The sequence below is a fragment of the Squalius cephalus genome, assembly GCF_949319135.1.
Source record: "Squalius cephalus genome assembly, chromosome: 14".
Taxonomy (NCBI): domain Eukaryota; kingdom Metazoa; phylum Chordata; class Actinopteri; order Cypriniformes; family Leuciscidae; genus Squalius; species Squalius cephalus.
This window is the reverse complement of record NC_137135.1, coordinates 26,874,496-26,891,840: the sequence shown is the minus strand read 5'-3', so window position 1 is coordinate 26,891,840 and position 17,345 is coordinate 26,874,496. Positions and strand designations below refer to the sequence as shown.

At 37.6% G+C, this 17,345-nt stretch overlaps 4 protein-coding genes across 5 annotated transcripts; 2 read left to right on the top strand and 2 right to left on the bottom strand.

Annotated features, from left to right (window-relative positions):
• Positions 1 to 260: 260 nt before the first annotated feature.
• top6bl (TOP6B like initiator of meiotic double strand breaks) lies at positions 261 to 5,697 on the bottom strand. 2 transcript variants are annotated; one of them, XM_079891861.1, is made up of 16 exons: positions 5,625 to 5,697; positions 5,363 to 5,474; positions 5,187 to 5,237; positions 4,987 to 5,099; positions 4,753 to 4,830; positions 3,924 to 3,979; positions 3,219 to 3,287; positions 2,885 to 3,083; positions 2,579 to 2,717; positions 2,196 to 2,378; positions 1,990 to 2,111; positions 1,283 to 1,393; positions 1,048 to 1,146; positions 903 to 957; positions 458 to 711; positions 261 to 335 (listed from the first exon to the last, which is right to left on the bottom strand). In XM_079891861.1, exons 1-16 carry the CDS (start codon positions 5,643 to 5,645, stop codon positions 285 to 287), a joined length of 1,713 nt encoding a protein of 570 aa, XP_079747987.1. In that variant the 5' UTR covers positions 5,646 to 5,697; the 3' UTR covers positions 261 to 284. The 2 variants fall into 2 exon arrangements, with proteins under 2 accessions (XP_079747987.1, XP_079747988.1); XM_079891862.1 differs by having other exon boundaries at positions 2,885 to 3,080.
• A 54-nt stretch (positions 5,698 to 5,751) lies between these two features.
• grhpra (glyoxylate reductase/hydroxypyruvate reductase a) lies at positions 5,752 to 10,976 on the top strand. Its single transcript, XM_079891864.1, has 9 exons — positions 5,752 to 5,986; positions 6,371 to 6,501; positions 6,597 to 6,669; positions 6,789 to 6,905; positions 8,470 to 8,558; positions 8,907 to 9,008; positions 9,663 to 9,798; positions 9,921 to 10,051; positions 10,130 to 10,976. Exons 1-9 carry the CDS (start codon positions 5,904 to 5,906, stop codon positions 10,249 to 10,251), a joined length of 984 nt encoding a protein of 327 aa, XP_079747990.1. The 5' UTR covers positions 5,752 to 5,903; the 3' UTR covers positions 10,252 to 10,976.
• On the bottom strand, positions 10,515 to 11,665 carry tomm5 (translocase of outer mitochondrial membrane 5 homolog (yeast)). Its single transcript, XM_079891866.1, has 2 exons — positions 11,428 to 11,665; positions 10,515 to 11,144 (listed from the first exon to the last, which is right to left on the bottom strand). The coding sequence occupies exons 1-2, from the start codon at positions 11,546 to 11,548 to the stop codon at positions 11,110 to 11,112; spliced, it is 156 nt and encodes a 51-aa protein (XP_079747992.1). The 5' UTR covers positions 11,549 to 11,665; the 3' UTR covers positions 10,515 to 11,109.
• A 191-nt stretch (positions 11,666 to 11,856) lies between these two features.
• Positions 11,857 to 14,671, top strand: LOC307170661 (uncharacterized protein). Its single transcript, XM_079891865.1, has 4 exons — positions 11,857 to 12,305; positions 12,741 to 12,932; positions 13,078 to 13,160; positions 13,275 to 14,671. Exons 1-4 carry the CDS (start codon positions 12,122 to 12,124, stop codon positions 13,311 to 13,313), a joined length of 498 nt encoding a protein of 165 aa, XP_079747991.1. The 5' UTR covers positions 11,857 to 12,121; the 3' UTR covers positions 13,314 to 14,671.
• Positions 14,672 to 17,345: the final 2,674 nt, after the last annotated feature.

Sequence of the window (17,345 nt, the reverse complement as noted above, 5' to 3'; positions counted from 1 at the left end):
AATTCGCTGAGCAAATTCAACTTGTGCTCTTGTGAGAACTCTGGATTTCCAGGGTAGATATAATTTAACAAGCATTTAGGATATATTCATTAAAAACAGTTGACATTTAATGTAGCCTACAAAATAACAAATAAAATACAATTAAATTACAAATGACAACAAAGACTTCTATCTTAAACATACATAGTAGTAGGATATACAAAGATAAAAAATTTAATTCTTTCAACATATGTTTTGAAGATGTTAACAAAGCAACAACAGTTGTTGATCTCAATAGTTTTTTCTCAGTCCCATTCAGAAAAGTTTTCAAGCTCCTGAAGCCACTGCTTCTCCACCTTTACAAAGGGAGATAACAAAACAATTAGGATATGCACAGTATACACATCTTTTGTGATTGAGTTCTTGGCTACATATCAGATTGAATAAGCAGCATGAAGTATTTACAATAATTATCCACCTGTTCATTATTTAGTTTAGCCAGGCTCAGCGCTGAGGGTATGTCTGCCATCATTCCAGTTAGCTGACTTTGTGGATGCTGTATAGGGGACAGGGGACGTCTCTGGATGTTTGCTGCCTCAAAGACACTGTTAACGAAGGCGTCTGAATTCTCAGAGAACGGCTCTGAGCATTGCCTCTTGTTAGGGATAAAGCTGAAGGACTCATGGTCACAGTGAACCCTCTTAGAAGGCAGTTCTGGTGGATTTTCAAATGCTGAAAAAAAAGGATGAATCAACAACATCTTTCAAAAAATCATCTCAACCAACTCTATTAATGATTTCTGTGGTGCTTTAAAGTCAGTAGCTCCCAAAAGACAGGACATGAAACAACTACGATGAAAAGTTCCCTTGTATCATAAGAGTTCTAGGAAGAATGATTGTATAAAGACATTCATTAAAACTTACCTTCCTCCCAGCTGTCAAGACTACTTTGTTCAGGGCTAACAGCCTCCACCACCTTCTGAGGAGTTTAAAATCACAAACATTCATAAAGAAGGCAAAGTCAAGAATGCAGAAATGAAATAGTTTAAAACAAGGTTTGCAAAAGCACCATTTCATTGCTACACATGCGCTTTTGAGCAAAGCGCCCCTCCACAATGCTTTGAAGCGACTGTTGTAGCGATACACGGAGCTCGCAGGAGCTCTTGACCTAAAACAAACCCAGTTCGAAACATTTTAAACAATTTTCACAAGCAATAAATCACTGTTCTTAAGAATAAGAAGTGAAATGACACATAAAATAGGGTGTTTTGGGAACCAGTATAAATTATAGCCATATATTATACCCTCATGCTATCAAAACAAGCTCTTCGAAACTCTCCACTGCTGCTGCTGGCAATTATACTGTTCACTGAGCTCAAGACAATGGATTTGGCAGAATCCAACCTCTGCCTGGCCTGCAGTACACACAGAAAATATGTATGGTTCAGTCGTGTTTAAACAATGACTAAAGACTTAAGTTTCACAATTTTTCCATGAATAACACTGTTCAAAAGTTTAGGGTCTGTAAGTTTTTTTTATGTTTTTGAAAGTCTCTTATACTCACCAAGGCTGCATGTATTTGAAAAAAAAATGCAGTAAAAACTGTAATATTGTGAAAAATTATTACAATTTAAAATAACTGTTTTTTGTTTTAATATATTTTAAAATGTAATGTATTCCTGTGATGGCAAAGCTGAATGTTCAGGAGTCATTACACAAGTCTTCAGTCAATATTCACAAAATATTCTAATATACTGTTTTGGTGCAACAAACATTTCTTATTATTATCAATGTTGAAAACAGTTTTGCTGCTTATTTTTTGAGGAAACAGTGATACATTTTTCAAGATTCTTTGATGAACATTATAAACGTCTTTAATGTCACTTTTGAACAATTTAATGTGTCCTTGCTGAATAAAAGTATACTATTTCTTTCGAAAAATATATATTCATATTACTGACCTAAACTTTTGAACTGTAGTGTATGTAAACATCATGCAGACAAATCTTACAGTGTGTCTCTGCCGGAATCTTTTCAGCATTTTTTTCATGATAGACTGTAGAGTCGCCCTCACTTGATCTCCATTGTACCAAAGAACTGCATCCAAGTCTCTCTCGAAAACCTCCTCACTGCCTAACACATTTAAAAGCAGAACTTCAGCAGAAAATATTAAAACCTTAAGATGTCTGCGTGACAGGGCAGGCAAATGGAACTCACTTATAAAGTCAGTGATCTGGGAGCGGAAGGGGTCAGTGTACTGAGTGAAAATGAAGACAGTCAGAGTTTGTTCTACAGCACCGCTCCATTCTGGCTCAATGTTCTGCTGTACAGCATTACTACATCTAGTTTCCTCACTGTAGTCAGTTTCAACAGAGAATTCTACATCAGAACACAGACAGCCTATAAAGGGAAAAGCCAGAATTAAATAATATATACACATGCTGGATAACCGTCTGAACAACTTTAGCCTCAAAGCCATGGTGATTTGTAACAGTGCCCTTTATGCTTTGCAGCAAGGCTGCCATCCATAAAATTACAGCGCAGTGAGCGAATTGGCTCTCAGTTACCCCAATTTATCCCCATTTAATCCTGTAATTTACCCTGGATGTTTTGTGCTTCCATGCAACAGACTTTAGAAAGGCCGAGATCTGCCCAGGAGAGTGAAGTACCCAAACTCTGGAGGAAACTCATCTGTGTTTGTTGCATTAGAGGCATTCCACATGGACTGTACACTAGCATGTGTGATGAATGTCAAGGAAAAAATATATTTTTTGTTCATTAATATGAATAATGCATCAGAATCACAAATTTTTTTTTCAAGCATATTTGTAAGGCAAGTAGCCTAAAATCATATGCATGCTCTTAAATAATAATAACGATTATTATGTGACCATCACAAAGGATATCCGTATGCATGAGAGCTGAGAGGGCCAGTTGGAATACTGCTCCATACAGGGTGCAAGTGTTGCCATGGTAACCATGCTCATTTCTCCACACAGTCCAGCCTCTATTAGGTCCGTAGGGAGCACACAACTCAGTGTGTCTCCCAATACTGGGTGCATTTGTGGACAGGACGGAAAACACCGCACAGAGAATGGACTCCTTCATTATAAAATTAAAATAAAATAAAAAATGCAAGTAAAGACATATTCAGGATGTTAAAACCGAATGGCCAATCAGGTGTGTTGATTCTGCTTGACACTAAGTTGTCCTGTTTAATACAAATTTGCAGCAACTGACTGTCCGTATGCAGCAGTGTCCATAGGAATGCTGTGATCCAATACCGAAACTTTACTTCCTTTAGGTCCACTATAAAAGAACAAATAAAGATTATTACACACATATCTTTTTTAAACATAATAATGAGAAGGTTTAATGAGTAGACCTGTAGGACATCAATACAGAGATGAGTAAAAGCAACAAAAACATAAAAAAAGCTTTGGGTTTTTATTATTATTATTATTTGGGGTCTGCAAGATTTTTTTTATTGTTTTTGAAAGAAGTCTCTTATTTGGCTTGATCACAATAGTTACCAGTAATATGGTGTAAAAGTTAAAATAACCATTTTTATAGTATATTTTAAAATGTAATTTATTCCTGTGATGGCAAAACTGAATTTTCAGCATCATTACTCCAGTCTTCAATGTCACATGATCCTTCAGAAATCATTCTAATATGCTGATCTGATGCTCAAGAAACATTTATTATCATTATCAATGTTGAATATGCTTGTGCTGCTTAATATTTTTGTGGATTTTTAAGAGAATAGAACGTTCAAAAGAATGGCATTTAGAAACATGAAAAAAAGCTGTAAGATTATAAATGGCTTTATGGATTTAATCAATTTAATGGATCCTTGCTTAATAAAGGTAAAAAAATTATAATCTTAAAATCTTACTGATCCCCAAATTTTTTAACGGTAGTGAATATATTTATTCAGATAACCTGAACATTTGCTTGTGTGTTGTTGAATCTGTCCTAATCTCAAAGATGATTTCCACCTAAAACATAAAAAAACATAAAAAGATTAATAGTTTTACTCATGATTATGCAACAGTATATCACAAATATACGCATTTATATAACATAATTAATCTTAAAGAATTAGTTCACTTCAGAATGAAAATTTCCTGACAATTTACTCACCCCCACGTCATCCAAGATGTTCATGTCTTTCTTTCTTCAGTCAAAAAGAAATGAAGGTATTTGAGGAAAACATTCCAGGATTTTTCTCTACATAATGGACTTTAATGGGGTACAACGGTTTGAAGGTCCAAATTGCAGTTTAATGCAGCTTCAAAGGGCTCTACACGATCCCAGCCGAGGAATAAGGCAGGTCTTATCTAGTGAAACGATCTGTCATTTTCTAATAAAAATAAATAAACATTTATATACTTTTTAACTGCAAATGGTCGTTTTGCACTAGCTCTGCGATGCGCCACATATTACGTAATCACGTTGAGCCCTTTGAAGCTGCATTGAAACTGCCATTTGGACCTTCAAACAGTTGATAACCGCTTAAGTCCACTATATGGAGAAAACTCCTGGAATGTTTTCCTCAAAAACCTTAATTTCTTTTCGACTGAAGAAAGAAAGACATGAACATCATGGATGACGTGGGGGTGAGTAAATTATCAGGAAATTTTCATTTTGAAGTGAACTAATCCATTAATGGTGAACATTTTGGATTATTTCAATGTAATTGTGGGAAATTATCAATCTTGTTAGATTAGTTTGAAATAAGCAGGTATCAAATGAACACCACTGGTCTCACCTGCGCATGAACAAGACTGAGTCTGTGCAGAAACCTTTGGATATTTGACTGTTCTTCCTCCACTGACTGACTAGAAGCCTTTCCAACATTTTAAAATGAAGATAAATCAAATTACACATACCAGTATACATGAAAAAAAGTCAACACAGTATTACTAAAGTATGAGAATTAAAGCCAGATTTATTTAGCCAAATACAAATTTCTTGATAGATTATTCAGTAAGGAAGCACTTACGTGAAAAGAATAGGTGAAAAGCAAAGACCCAAAATCGTCAGTAAACCTCTGAAGCTCTTCTCGATGAACACTCTCACAAGGTGGGACCTGTAAAGAAAGTCTTTCCACAGCCTCTAAAAAAGGAAACCAGAAGAACCAGCGTGAATCTGAACCTATTCACGTACAATTACCATAGTATATAGGTCCCAGTACACACTCACCCTTCAAAGCAGACGTAGAAACTTTGCTACACCAAGCTCCAGCAGCAGATACTGTGAAAGACAACGATTGCCACGATGAATGAAACATTAATACAAATCATTAAATTCATTTATCAAGCTTGAAAAAATAAATTTGTTTAATAAGTCAGAATAAGTTTAGTTTGTTCGTTTTTTACCGGTTAAAATCGCCGGAGATTCACAGAGCGCCCTCGTGACAACCATCAGACCTCCTGTCCGTTTACACTCACCACACTCACGATGAACTAAAGTCAATAAACACCTCAAAACCTGCAGAAAATGTCAATTAAACAAGCCCAACACAGCCGCAAAACAGAAACACGGCAAAACGGAACGTAACGTTACCACCTATGAGTAAAATAAATTTCCAGCAAACAAACAAAACTTTTTTAACATTAAAAATTCCCACGTTAAATGTACCTGTCGCAATTTACAGTTCATTTTCGAACCCTATCAAACTTTCATCCGAATAAAAGTCCCTCAGAAAAGCAAGCAACCGCAGTTGCGTTGTCCATCCGCTCCACTAGATGGCGCTAAAGCCTGCTGAACGAGACTCTAGCTCACTGTCACGTTCATTTAGTGCTTCCCACCTTTGTAGCCACTGTAAATATAGGGAAGTCTGTTCTGGATTTCTGTTGTTACCAGTTTCGAAGTGAATATATCTGATTATTCCATCCGTTTAACCTTTAATTGTGCAGGATGAGCGCACATCAGATTCTGAAAGTGTTCGTCACGAGACGCATTCCCCAAGAGGGCATGAAAATACTCCAAAAAGCCGGCCTGTAAGAAACTTTATATTGTCTAGTAGTATGCATGGAATATATGTCAATTTTGCATGCATAAAATATCTGAGATGCTCTATGTGGAGGGTTATTGAGAGGATGTACTGTAGCTTGTGTCAAAACTACGTGTTCATTGGCAGCATGTAAACCTCAAGGATCTTTGGAGGAGGCAGATACAAGAGTTTGTTTGCCTTCACTCCTGCATTTAAAGTTACACCTTAGCATGCTTACAGTCTAAATGTAAAACGTCACACTGTTTCGTCACGAGCCTTATTGCACACGTTGATATTTTACAAACAACGTTGCACAACATGATTTAAATGAAACTACTTGTAAACATTTTTCGTTGATTCAGATGTCTCTGTTGTTCCCCGTTATGTGCAGGTGTAATTTGTCAGTGTGGGACTCTGATGAGCCTGTGCCCCGGGCAGAACTTCTGAAGGGGGTGGCAGGTGCTCACGGGATTCTCTGTTTACTCTCAGACAAAATTGATACTGAGGTCTTGGATGCGGCTGGTAAGGCAAACCTCTGTTTAAGCTGTAGAACAACTGCAGGTGAAGATACTAATTAATTAGGCAATATTGATAACACACACATTAAATATGCTCAGGACCCAACTTGAAAGTGATCAGCACTCTCTCTGTTGGATTTGACCACCTTGCTATAGATGAGATAAAGAAACGGTGAGTTTGTGTTTTTTGTAAGCCCAGAAAGTGAAAAGATGACACAGTGGATCGTTTATGATTGATCAGTAAGAATGTTCATTCAGTTTTAACGCATATACTCTCTTTCTTCATTCCAGAGGGATAAGAGTAGGCTACACTCCTGATGTTTTGACGGATGCTACTGCTGAGCTAACAGTGGCTCTGCTCTTGGCCACTGCCCGACGTCTTCCCGAGGGTGTAGAAGAAGTGAAAAAGTAAGTCAGACACATTTTCTACTACATCATATGACATATCACAGCTTTGTAGAGGAACCGATCCGAATGTTCAACATAATCTTAAAGGGGGCATATCATGCTAAATCCACTTTTTTAGCCATTAAATGCATTTTGTTGTGTATTTGGAGTGTTTAGAAGTACAGAAAAGTTGAAATTATTCTCTTCAGGTGCTTCATTGATATCTTTATATTCTGTTTTGGCCTTATTTTTCAACCTGTTCCGATTTTTCTGTTATCTATGACGTTTTGTGAACTATTACGTCACAGTATTTGCAGCGGAACTGCCAAATAAGGACATTGACTTCCAGCCCAACACTTCGAGCAATCCGCCATTTTTATTTCTCGCTGCAATTTTGTAGTCCAAGCTAAAAGATGCAGAAGTTACGAGAGGGTAAGTTAAAATGTTCGGTTGTTGGATGTAGTAACCCACACGCTTCATTACACCGTCTAATGTAGATTGTGACAGGCGCATGTTTAACTGAAAGAACGAGCAGAGATAGAGAGACCCGGTCGCGCGCACGCACTCTCTCTCTCTTCGGAGCCAGGCGAAAGTGTAAACAAGACACCGTCTCCAAACTAGACGCTGTCTTGCTCTCTCTCCCTCGCACATATTAATCAAAATAAATCGACACGGTGGAAAAAGGTCGGAAGACCAAAGTTTCATGTGTAAATACAGTAACACACCATTGCGATACATCAATATGAAGACGTTGTTCTGCAGGTTCGTCGTCTTCATTTTCATCTCGCTCCGGCTCCGACTCTGGCTCGAACATGTAAGGCTGGCTGGACAAGTCTTCCATTGTTGACATTTTGTTAATAACGTGTGAATAAAAAGTTTCTGTGCCGCTAGATAATCGTATCTCTGCTATCAAACTACAAAAATGGCCGAACGGGGTGGAGTTGAACCGAGTGTCACCTCTGCAAACTGGAGACGGGGCGGGGTATGAAGTGTCTCAATTGTATTTAAAGAGACCGCACCAAAACGAGTTGCTCTCAGACGCACATCAGAAAAGGGGTAGAAAAGGGGCCTGTGGATCTATAATAATAAGGAATTCAGACCCAAGCATTGCAGTTCCGCTTTATATAGACTACAAATGTATGATTTATATGTAAAAAGGAACGATTTAAAAGCATGATATGTCTCCTTTAAGCCATCATTAAACAAAATGGTTTCTCAAACAAGAGAAAATGTCGGGCGGGTTATGATTTTGTTCATCAGGAATTTATATGATCGTTGTGTTTTTTTCCCCCTGTGATTTCATGATGTGAGTGACAGGTTGTCCTGTCCTCGTGCCTGTTAACAAGTCTTTAGAGAAGATATGCAAGAGGGAGGGGGAAGTTATTTAGATTAAAGATTATGAGGGCACATAAATAAATCAATAAATAAAAAAAGAGATTTGCACGGATACATCATTTAAAATAATTACTATGGTGACTATTCAAAATCTTGGAATTTAAAACAGTCAGTAATAATTCATTACCTATGTCTAATTTTTAATTTTATTATATTAATTGAATATTCATATTCTCCCCATCTCTCTCAGTGGCGGCTGGAGTACATGGAAGCCTCTGTGGCTGTGTGGTTATGGTCTTTCGGGCAGCACTGTTGGGGTGATTGGATTGGGCCGCATAGGTACGGCATGAAGGATTCATTTTGTTTCTCCCTTCAGTACCATAAATAAACTACAAATACATCTGCTCTGATACATACACCATCTGTTGTTTTACTTCAGTGACAAATTCAATGACATTTATAGTGCAAACAAGCCACTTAACATGGGTAACCTTGTTACCATATGCAGTGTAATCTCTCAGGGTAATTGAAGACATCGCCCTATTTATGTTGTTAAAACGATGAAGGTGAACACTTTAGACCTGTTTCATCCGACAATATCATTATAGGGAGAAATACATTTTCACAAATGGAAAGCATTCTGTCTATTGGGCCTGATAGATTTTCTGTTTAATCTGTGATTTGTAGGGTTGGCCATTGCAAGGCGACTGAAGCCGTTTGGTGTGAAGAGACTGCTGTACACAGGCAGACAACCCAAACCTGAGGCCCAAGAGGTTGATGGGGAATATGGTACGAAAATAAAATAAATTGCTTCATGCCACTCCATTGTAGCAGATTAGCTCAAAAGGGAAATATGAATAATTAATCATAACTTGGTATAATTTATTATAAATATTTGGGTCAGTTAATAGAATTAACTTAATGTAGCTGAATTAAAATTACAACCTGTTTACAACAGATTTGACCAGCGAACACTCAGTGTTGATCATCTATCAACTCTCAGGAATTATATTTTTCATGGCCACAGAAAAATAACTCTCTTAGCATGTAGCTGCGATCGCATCGTTAAAGTGACATTGATTTACAAGCAGTGACCAAAATATATTTAACCATCTGAACCATCCATTTCTTAGTTTAAAACACTTTAACAAGGGGTCTACCACTTACACTAAACCTCTGTTTATTAGTTAATTGTACGATACTTGCTATGCCTTAGCCATTGAACGAGCATCCGGATGTGAATCTTGATGGTTCCGTGAGTTGATGGGGTTGAAGCTGCAATTGCTTTTTGGGCGAGGGGGTTTGCTGGATTATTAATGAACTATAATGAATAATTGTGTGTCCGACTGGTCCAGATGCTACACCATGTATGAATTAAGGTTATTTAGAAGGGATATGAAGATTGTATCATGGCCTCGTCTCATCTTCACCTCTCTCTCGCAGTGCCATTAGACACTCTGGTGAGTGAGAGTGATTTTGTGGTGGTGTCCTGTTCTTTGACTCCTGACACTCAGGGCCTTTGTGACAAAACCTTCTTCAGCAAGATGAAGAAAACATCAATCTTTATCAATACCAGCAGGTATACCTCACTAGTGAAAGCAGAGCATCAGTGGAACTTGTTTGATTCTTTATTGCTATAACCTCCCCCTCAAATTTTTTTTACTAACTAGACTGAAAAATCCTTTATTCTCCCTTCTCCAGAGGGGCAGTTGTGAATCAAGAGGACTTGTTTGAAGCCCTCAGCAGTGGTCAGATTGCAGCCGCGGGGCTTGACGTCACAACCCCTGAACCTCTGCCCACTGCCCACCCACTTCTGACTCTTAAAAACTGTGGTGAGCTTTAAATCTCAGTAAGTCATATTATTGTAGAAAAAAACCCTTGTCCAACTTGGTTTTTACTCTGTTTTACAGTGGTCCTCCCTCATATCGGAAGCGCTACCTACTCCACACGTGGTGTCATGAGCGAACTCACTGCAAACAACTTGCTGGCAGGCCTGACAGGCTCTGAAATGCCTAGTGAGCTGAAAATGTAGTGCTCTTGCGTGTGCCTTATACTAACAGAAAAAAGTCAGTACTGTGACATCTAACCATTAAATGCACTACATTATATGAGATTAGAGGGGATAAAACACATTAGAATTTCTTCACTTTGATAATCTCTATTATAACTGGAATAACATGCTTTGATACGTTTATCTTGCTCATTTGTTCTTCTGTGATATTTCACATTTGAAGTCATTCAACACTCAACTCAAATTGCATTAATACCCTCCAAATTGTTGATTAAAACATTGAATGAATTACATGGTGTTTATTATGCAACAATAATAGATTTATCGAAACTCCTGTATTTGGCATCTCATGGAGAAGCACATTTCAAGTAGCCGAGTCACTTTTTCTAAACATCAGGAATTGAATACAATGTGATTGACATAGTTATTACATCATTTTACATTTTCAATGAAATCATTTTAATGCATGCTCAGTTTTTATTCTCGTAACACTTCTGTTACGAGTGTAAGAATTAATGAAAATGTACCACAGGTATTTATTCATTTTGAAGCAAATCATATTAATCTCTGCTTTATGATCCAAGTTCAAGTTTCAACAACTCTGTCAAAGGGAATAACTGATGAAAGATTTATTGCTTAGACCTTGAACATGCCAACATTCTGGTAGACATCTCTTGTTTGCAATTGAGATTGGATGAGAACAAATGTAAGTACATTCAATTGCAACCAGTAAAAAAAATTAAAAATAAATTAAATAAATGACATGAAATTACAGTATCTCATCATTAAACTGTAACTGCTGTTGTAAGTGACTGTGCAGCATCGTCCAGGTCCTGCATGCTCATCTGTACAGGGAATGTTCCTGTCCATGGTGAAGTTTCATATGCTGTCAAGCTTCTTCAAAACATAGGGTGCTGAAAAACAAAAAGCCACATATTAACATAAACCTTTTGATCTACATGAAGAGACGTTGCTGTACACACTGCCTATAGTATACTTCAAAGGTGACCTCTATCCTTTATATCCATAGTGGCCACATATAATTGATAGTATGCGGAATAGATCATAGATAAGAAAGTCTCAAACGGAGCCTCGAGAAACTCAGTAAAAAGAAACGAACAAAATTTCAGTTTTATAACGATCACACGTGCACATCTGATCTAACCAAATACATGCAAGAAGCGCCTTGATACTCACTGAGTCGCAGAAGCGCAACATAAATCAGAAAGTTGCGAACAGACGTGATGACATCCTCGCGCATTTTCTTCTTCATCTCTTCCGGGTCCATCTTCGGCCCAAGTCCCTCGATTTTAAACATGTTAAAGCTGGAATAAAAGATTATATGTGACTCAAATGATAGCTCCAAGCCACATTCAATCCAAGAGGCATGCGAAAAGGGAAATACGTCACATCGGGTCTGCTGGTAGGACCCTCGCTGTTAGCACACGACGTTGTGCCTGATAGTAAATTGGGTATTGTCACAATCAATACATGATTAAAAATAATCTGTTCCTTTTATAATAACGTTTTATAGTACTTCAAGGTGAATATATTCAAAGAGTTTTAACATATATTCCACAAAAAACACAAAGTCAACCATTTGAATCAGGCAAAAAAATAAAACCACTCAATCACGGCTCATTGTTTTGATTTTTGGTTCGCGCTCGTGAATCGCCTGTCTCTGTGTAACTAAAGACATAGCCTAGTAAACTAATGACATTATTTACTTTGTGTCGTTTTTAAATTATTTCAAATAGACACTGTCACAGATATCCTGGCGTTTATTTAGTATCCTGTATGGCACCGAATGCTTCAAAGCCACGAATATTGTGCATGTAATAATTATAGGCTAAGTTACATACAAAAAGTCCACATTACTGTATAGTGAATCATGGACCCCAATGGAACACTGTCCAGTAACGTTTGTCAGACACATATGAAATGGATTAATGGATTTACTGAAATGTCGCCCATCTGTTTACCCAGTAAACGTAAACGAAATGATGGGAATAATTTTAATGGCAACGAAGAGGATGGTCCTAAGTTTTTTCCCTCCAAAGAGAGCTTGAAGAAACGTAAGTATGGCTCTTAGTTGAGGCAAAATCCTTATGTGTCGAGTTTAAAACAAAACCAGATTTTGAACTTAAAACATTAATGTAAAAAATTAAAACATTAATGTAAATGTATGTATTTAAAATAATTGCATTAAATGACTTAATACAAACGGACAACTTATTGTATCTGTAAATAGATTATTCTGTACATACATATTTTATCTCCTACAACTGCTAATACAATATGCATTAAGGTTTCCAACTATAAACCTAAACATGCATCAGTCTGGCATTTCATAGTTCCAGTTGGCTTATTGGCAGATACATCCTTTTAGAATTTGATTATTCTGATATAGGATTTACTTCATTGATAAAATTTGTATTAGGAAAAATTGTAAGTCTACATTTAATCGTAAATGTAATGCATTTGACTCCTGCGAGTTGTCTTACCTCTAGGTGGTTTTGTCTCGATTGATGGCCAGAGAGGTGTGTACTACTCTGAGAGCTGGGAGCCCAATGGAAGCACTTTATACCTGCCGGTAAATGGCACTTTGTTAGCCAACATTGAAAAATATGATCAGATCAGCTTTGAGCAGGGATGCTTCTGCATTGGCAATGCAGCTGGTGGATTTCAACAGAAAGTCCAAGGTAGGTCTCGTTATTATGTTTGAATAATATGATCCTTTGAATTAGTTTTTCATGTTTATTTCAAATCTGCATTTCCTGTAGGCATGTTTTCCAGTAAACGGGAAATTAAAATGACTAATAAGAGAATCTCTTTTTGCTCATGTAGGTCAAGCGATTCATTGCTGGCGATATAGTGAATGTGAGCGAAAGCTTTTCATTGCACTGTCTTATTTGTTTACAAACTTGCAAGTGAGTTTAATTTTAAAATATATATAAAAATGATATATCCATTCACTTAGCCTAAGGTATGGAGGTTTTGTCTTCTCATCATCAAACTCTGTCTTTACCCTCCCTATCCTGTAGGTGTTCCAGGAAGTTGTCAGCACTCTTGATTGTCTCTGAGGATTCTGGGTAGACAGAGTTGGCCAGTATCATCTAAACTAAAAAAGCACACACCATTCCTATGTTATTTAGCACAACCTAGACATTTCTCTTCCTTGTTACAATGTATTTTTTAACATTATTTTACATATTGTGATATCAACTGACATATGTGCCTTTATGACAGTATATTTCTGTTCAGTATATTTCTGTTCTGTACAGTGCTTTCTTGTATGACTGCCAACAACAAAAGAAATCAATAATGTTTGATATCTATAAAAGTGTATTACAGTATAGTTATACAACATCATTGTTTTACTAGTATGGATACTTATTTGGTTTGCATGACAAACAGTTATAAGCGATCCTGCAGCCTCAGTTATTGCTGTGAACCAAAACATAACATGAAAATACTGTATTTTAGATGCCTGTCATGTGACACTTGTAAAGCTGGTTTCTGATTTGCTTTTGGTGACTTTATATTTTTTACAATAAAAAGTAAGACAAACTATAAATCTGTTCAAATCCATCCAATGGCAAAATGTTACAAAATTGATTTGAAATTGGAAAGGGCAAGGGGTTAATGTTATTTTCCACTTACTTTAAATATTGCTCACTCTTGTTAAAAGTTTGTTCAAGTATGGAGTTTTAGAGGCTGTTCACACTCCCCCTCCTCTATCAGTCTCAGCGGGTAGCTTTCCATAGATCATTCATTACGTAGATCCTGTGTGAGTCAGAGGCCTGCTGTCAGACTGGAGAAATAAGATGAAGTGGAGAAACTGTTTGCTGTTTATTTGTTCTTCGTGAATTTTCATGAGGTGAATGAGTTACTGCTATATCTTATGTAAGATTATAAGCTATTATTCCTGAAGTGACTTCAGGCTTCATTACTCATAATGCCAATTTGGTGCAAGGAGACCTCATTGGCACCAGTCCAATCTAATTTCTTACTTTTAGAGCCAAAAACAAAAGTGAAAAAAGCATTAATGCCAAAGTAATCCAGAATCTGCTCTAACTAAATTTACGGCCGCTACTGGTTCCCATCATGGGATCATTTTATGGATTTAATTTCAATTAATTTGTTTCAATTCATTTTTCATTTTAATTAAATGTTGTTAACTAAACAGCTTGTAAACACTTTATCATTAGAAAAAATTTAAATAACCCATTAAAACATGAAAGTATTATGCAATTATTAAGATTTCTTTTTACCTGTATATAGAACCTTTTGGCACTGTAAAAATGTTGGCTAGTAGAAGCTGAATTTGGTTGATAACAGAGCGTCCGGTGAGAGACTTTTACCAGAGTTGATCAGGTATATGGGAAATAACCCATTTATTGTCACCACAACTCAGTACACTGAATAAATTTGACTTTGCATGTGTGTGTGGTTTTTATAAATAAATATAGAAAAATAGATACAAATAATAGTAGTAATAATAATGTAACAGTAATCTCCACAATGTTAAATTATAATGATTAATACAGTACAATAGGAAAAACAAATGTGCCATTATATGGAAAAGTACACAGCTAGAAATGATTAATACTGAGCGGTTGAAATTCGACACCTTTGCACGCTGAGGACAGAAATGGAGCATGCGCATGTGCCCAAAGAGTGCTTTAACTCTAGAAGTGAGCGATATATATTAAATAGATTATATAATGACTAAAAGGCACATAGATTATGTCTTCTAAATATAACAATTAAATACGTGAGGAAACTAGTAAGTAAATATACACACAAACATCTTTACGAGCTAGGTCGTATTGTCACTCGCATACATGAACTTTTACACATGCGGGGCTATTCAAACGGTAATAAACTAAGTAGATATAGTAATATAGACCTTATGTAGCCCCGCCCCTTTTTCAGCACTGCGCTCGTTGTCTTTTGTCTTCCATTCTGTATTTTCACCAGGGGGCCAATGTTTTGGAAAACACTGAAGCTTCCCTGGGCGCCATTGATTAGCAGACCCTCACCTGCTGTTAGCATTCCATTGACTCCCATTCATTTTGGCGTCACTTTGACAGCGAATAACTTTACATCTGTTATACTGTTTACACTCCATTTGTCCATTATTTATTTCTAAAGAAACACAAAAATGTATAAAAGGCTCCATTACCTTGTATCTTATGGCCCCGTAGAAGCAGTTTTTGTAAAAATAGGCTAATGATTGCGTCATAACCTCGCGACTCTCACAGTAGAGAGATTACCGTATGGACAGGAGGAGAAGCTCGCGGGCAATCGGGGGGACGTGGAGGCAAAATGACAAAATAATTAATCAGAATACTTAGCAAAAGTTGCTCCTGCTCCTAGCTCATGGAGACCTCCTACTCACACTCTCCGTCTCTGCAAGTTTCGGAAGGGAATGATTCAGATTTCTCTTGGCACAGCTACTAGAAGACAGACGGGTTGCTCACGTCACATCTACGTCGTCAAGCTCAGTTTGAGTCAGTACGCTCAGCCATCAGGAAGTGAGAGCTTCTAATTGACTTCACCTTTCTCCGTTGAATCCAATGGGGTCGCTGTGTCCATTTCTTTTACTGTCTATGATTTTCACAGCGATTTTGCGTATTTATGATTGAACGGCTCGTTTTAAAATCTTCCCGGTCGACTGAAATTTGTTAAGACATCTGCTTTAAACATTACAATCCTCATGATAACTTCCGTTAACTTTACATTAAGTAAATCCACTTCAAAAGCTATTTACTCCTGGACAGCGATGCCATAGAGATATACAGAGCAGTGCAAAAACGGAAGTTCAATGACAATTTCTAAATATGGCTGCGCCCTTGTTTCTCTGGTGCATAAGGTTTATAGCTTGCATCCCACTTTCCCGATTGGTCAGACTGTTCAGAGGGCAGGAGCACTGACCTGCACGTCTTTTCCACGGCGCTGATTGGCCCGCTGGACGGATGCTGTGACGAATGCGTCAATTTTGGCATATAGCAAAGGAAACTAAGACACAAAAAGAGGGGTTTTCCAAGATGGTAACCTAAACGCTCCTGATTTACAGAGCGTGTGCAAAAAATACAAAAACTAAGCGACTGACTGTAATTAGATTCTGAGCAGAGTCTGGACATAATCAATCTGATCATCCATATGTCTACACGGGAAAAAAAGAGAGTGATGAAGGCAGCTAAACAGGCAGTTGCAACAGGTTCGACAAACCCGTTTCTAGCTCTCATGACTACGCTAACTCGGTAGGCCAGCTGTCTTTGATGGCTTCTGAAGATGATTTTCCCTCGTATCCGGCAACACCATGTAAGCCTCCTGCATCTAAAAAAGCTCTCCTAAGAGATGATTGTGCAGGCTCTCCATCTAACTCGGACATTGTTGATACCCTCTCGACACTGATTAACGCGAGATCGGACGCCATTGAAAAAATGGTAGGTGAAAATACCGTGAAAATAGAGGGTCTAAAGTTGACAATCGACTTCACCAGCAGAGAAATAAAGGATGTGAAAAAAAAGGGTTGAAAATGTGGAGAAATGCATGAAGAAAGAAGAAGAGGTCGTTCATCTTAAAGTCAGAGAAACAGAGTTGGAAAACTACTCAAGAAGATGGAACCTGAAACTTTATGGAATTCCGGAATCGATTGTGGATGTTAAGATCGAGACCATTCAGATCTGCCAAGCCATACTTCCTCAAGATCAGAATAAATTGGCGGAGGCAATTGACATCGTGCATCGACTAGGAAAGAGGCAACCGGATGTGTCAAAACCAAGAGGGGTCATACTTTGTTTTCTATCGAGAACATATCGGGATGCAGTCTGGGCCACGCCGAAGAAGTGAAAAGGACCTCAGATTTTGCTGAAGACCTTCCGCAGGCTGTTAAGGAGATCAGAGCTAAATTATGGCCTGCCATTCAAAAGGCACGTAGTGAAGGGAAATCGGCGTACCTTCATCGGTGGCGTCGAACTTTGTCTATGACAGATCGAGGAAGATCAGCGGAATGCAATAGGTGACGAGGACAAAATGTCTTAACTCTTTAATACCCGTATGTTGCCCGTTTGGGTGCTTTTAGGACTTTTCAATAGGGGTTATGC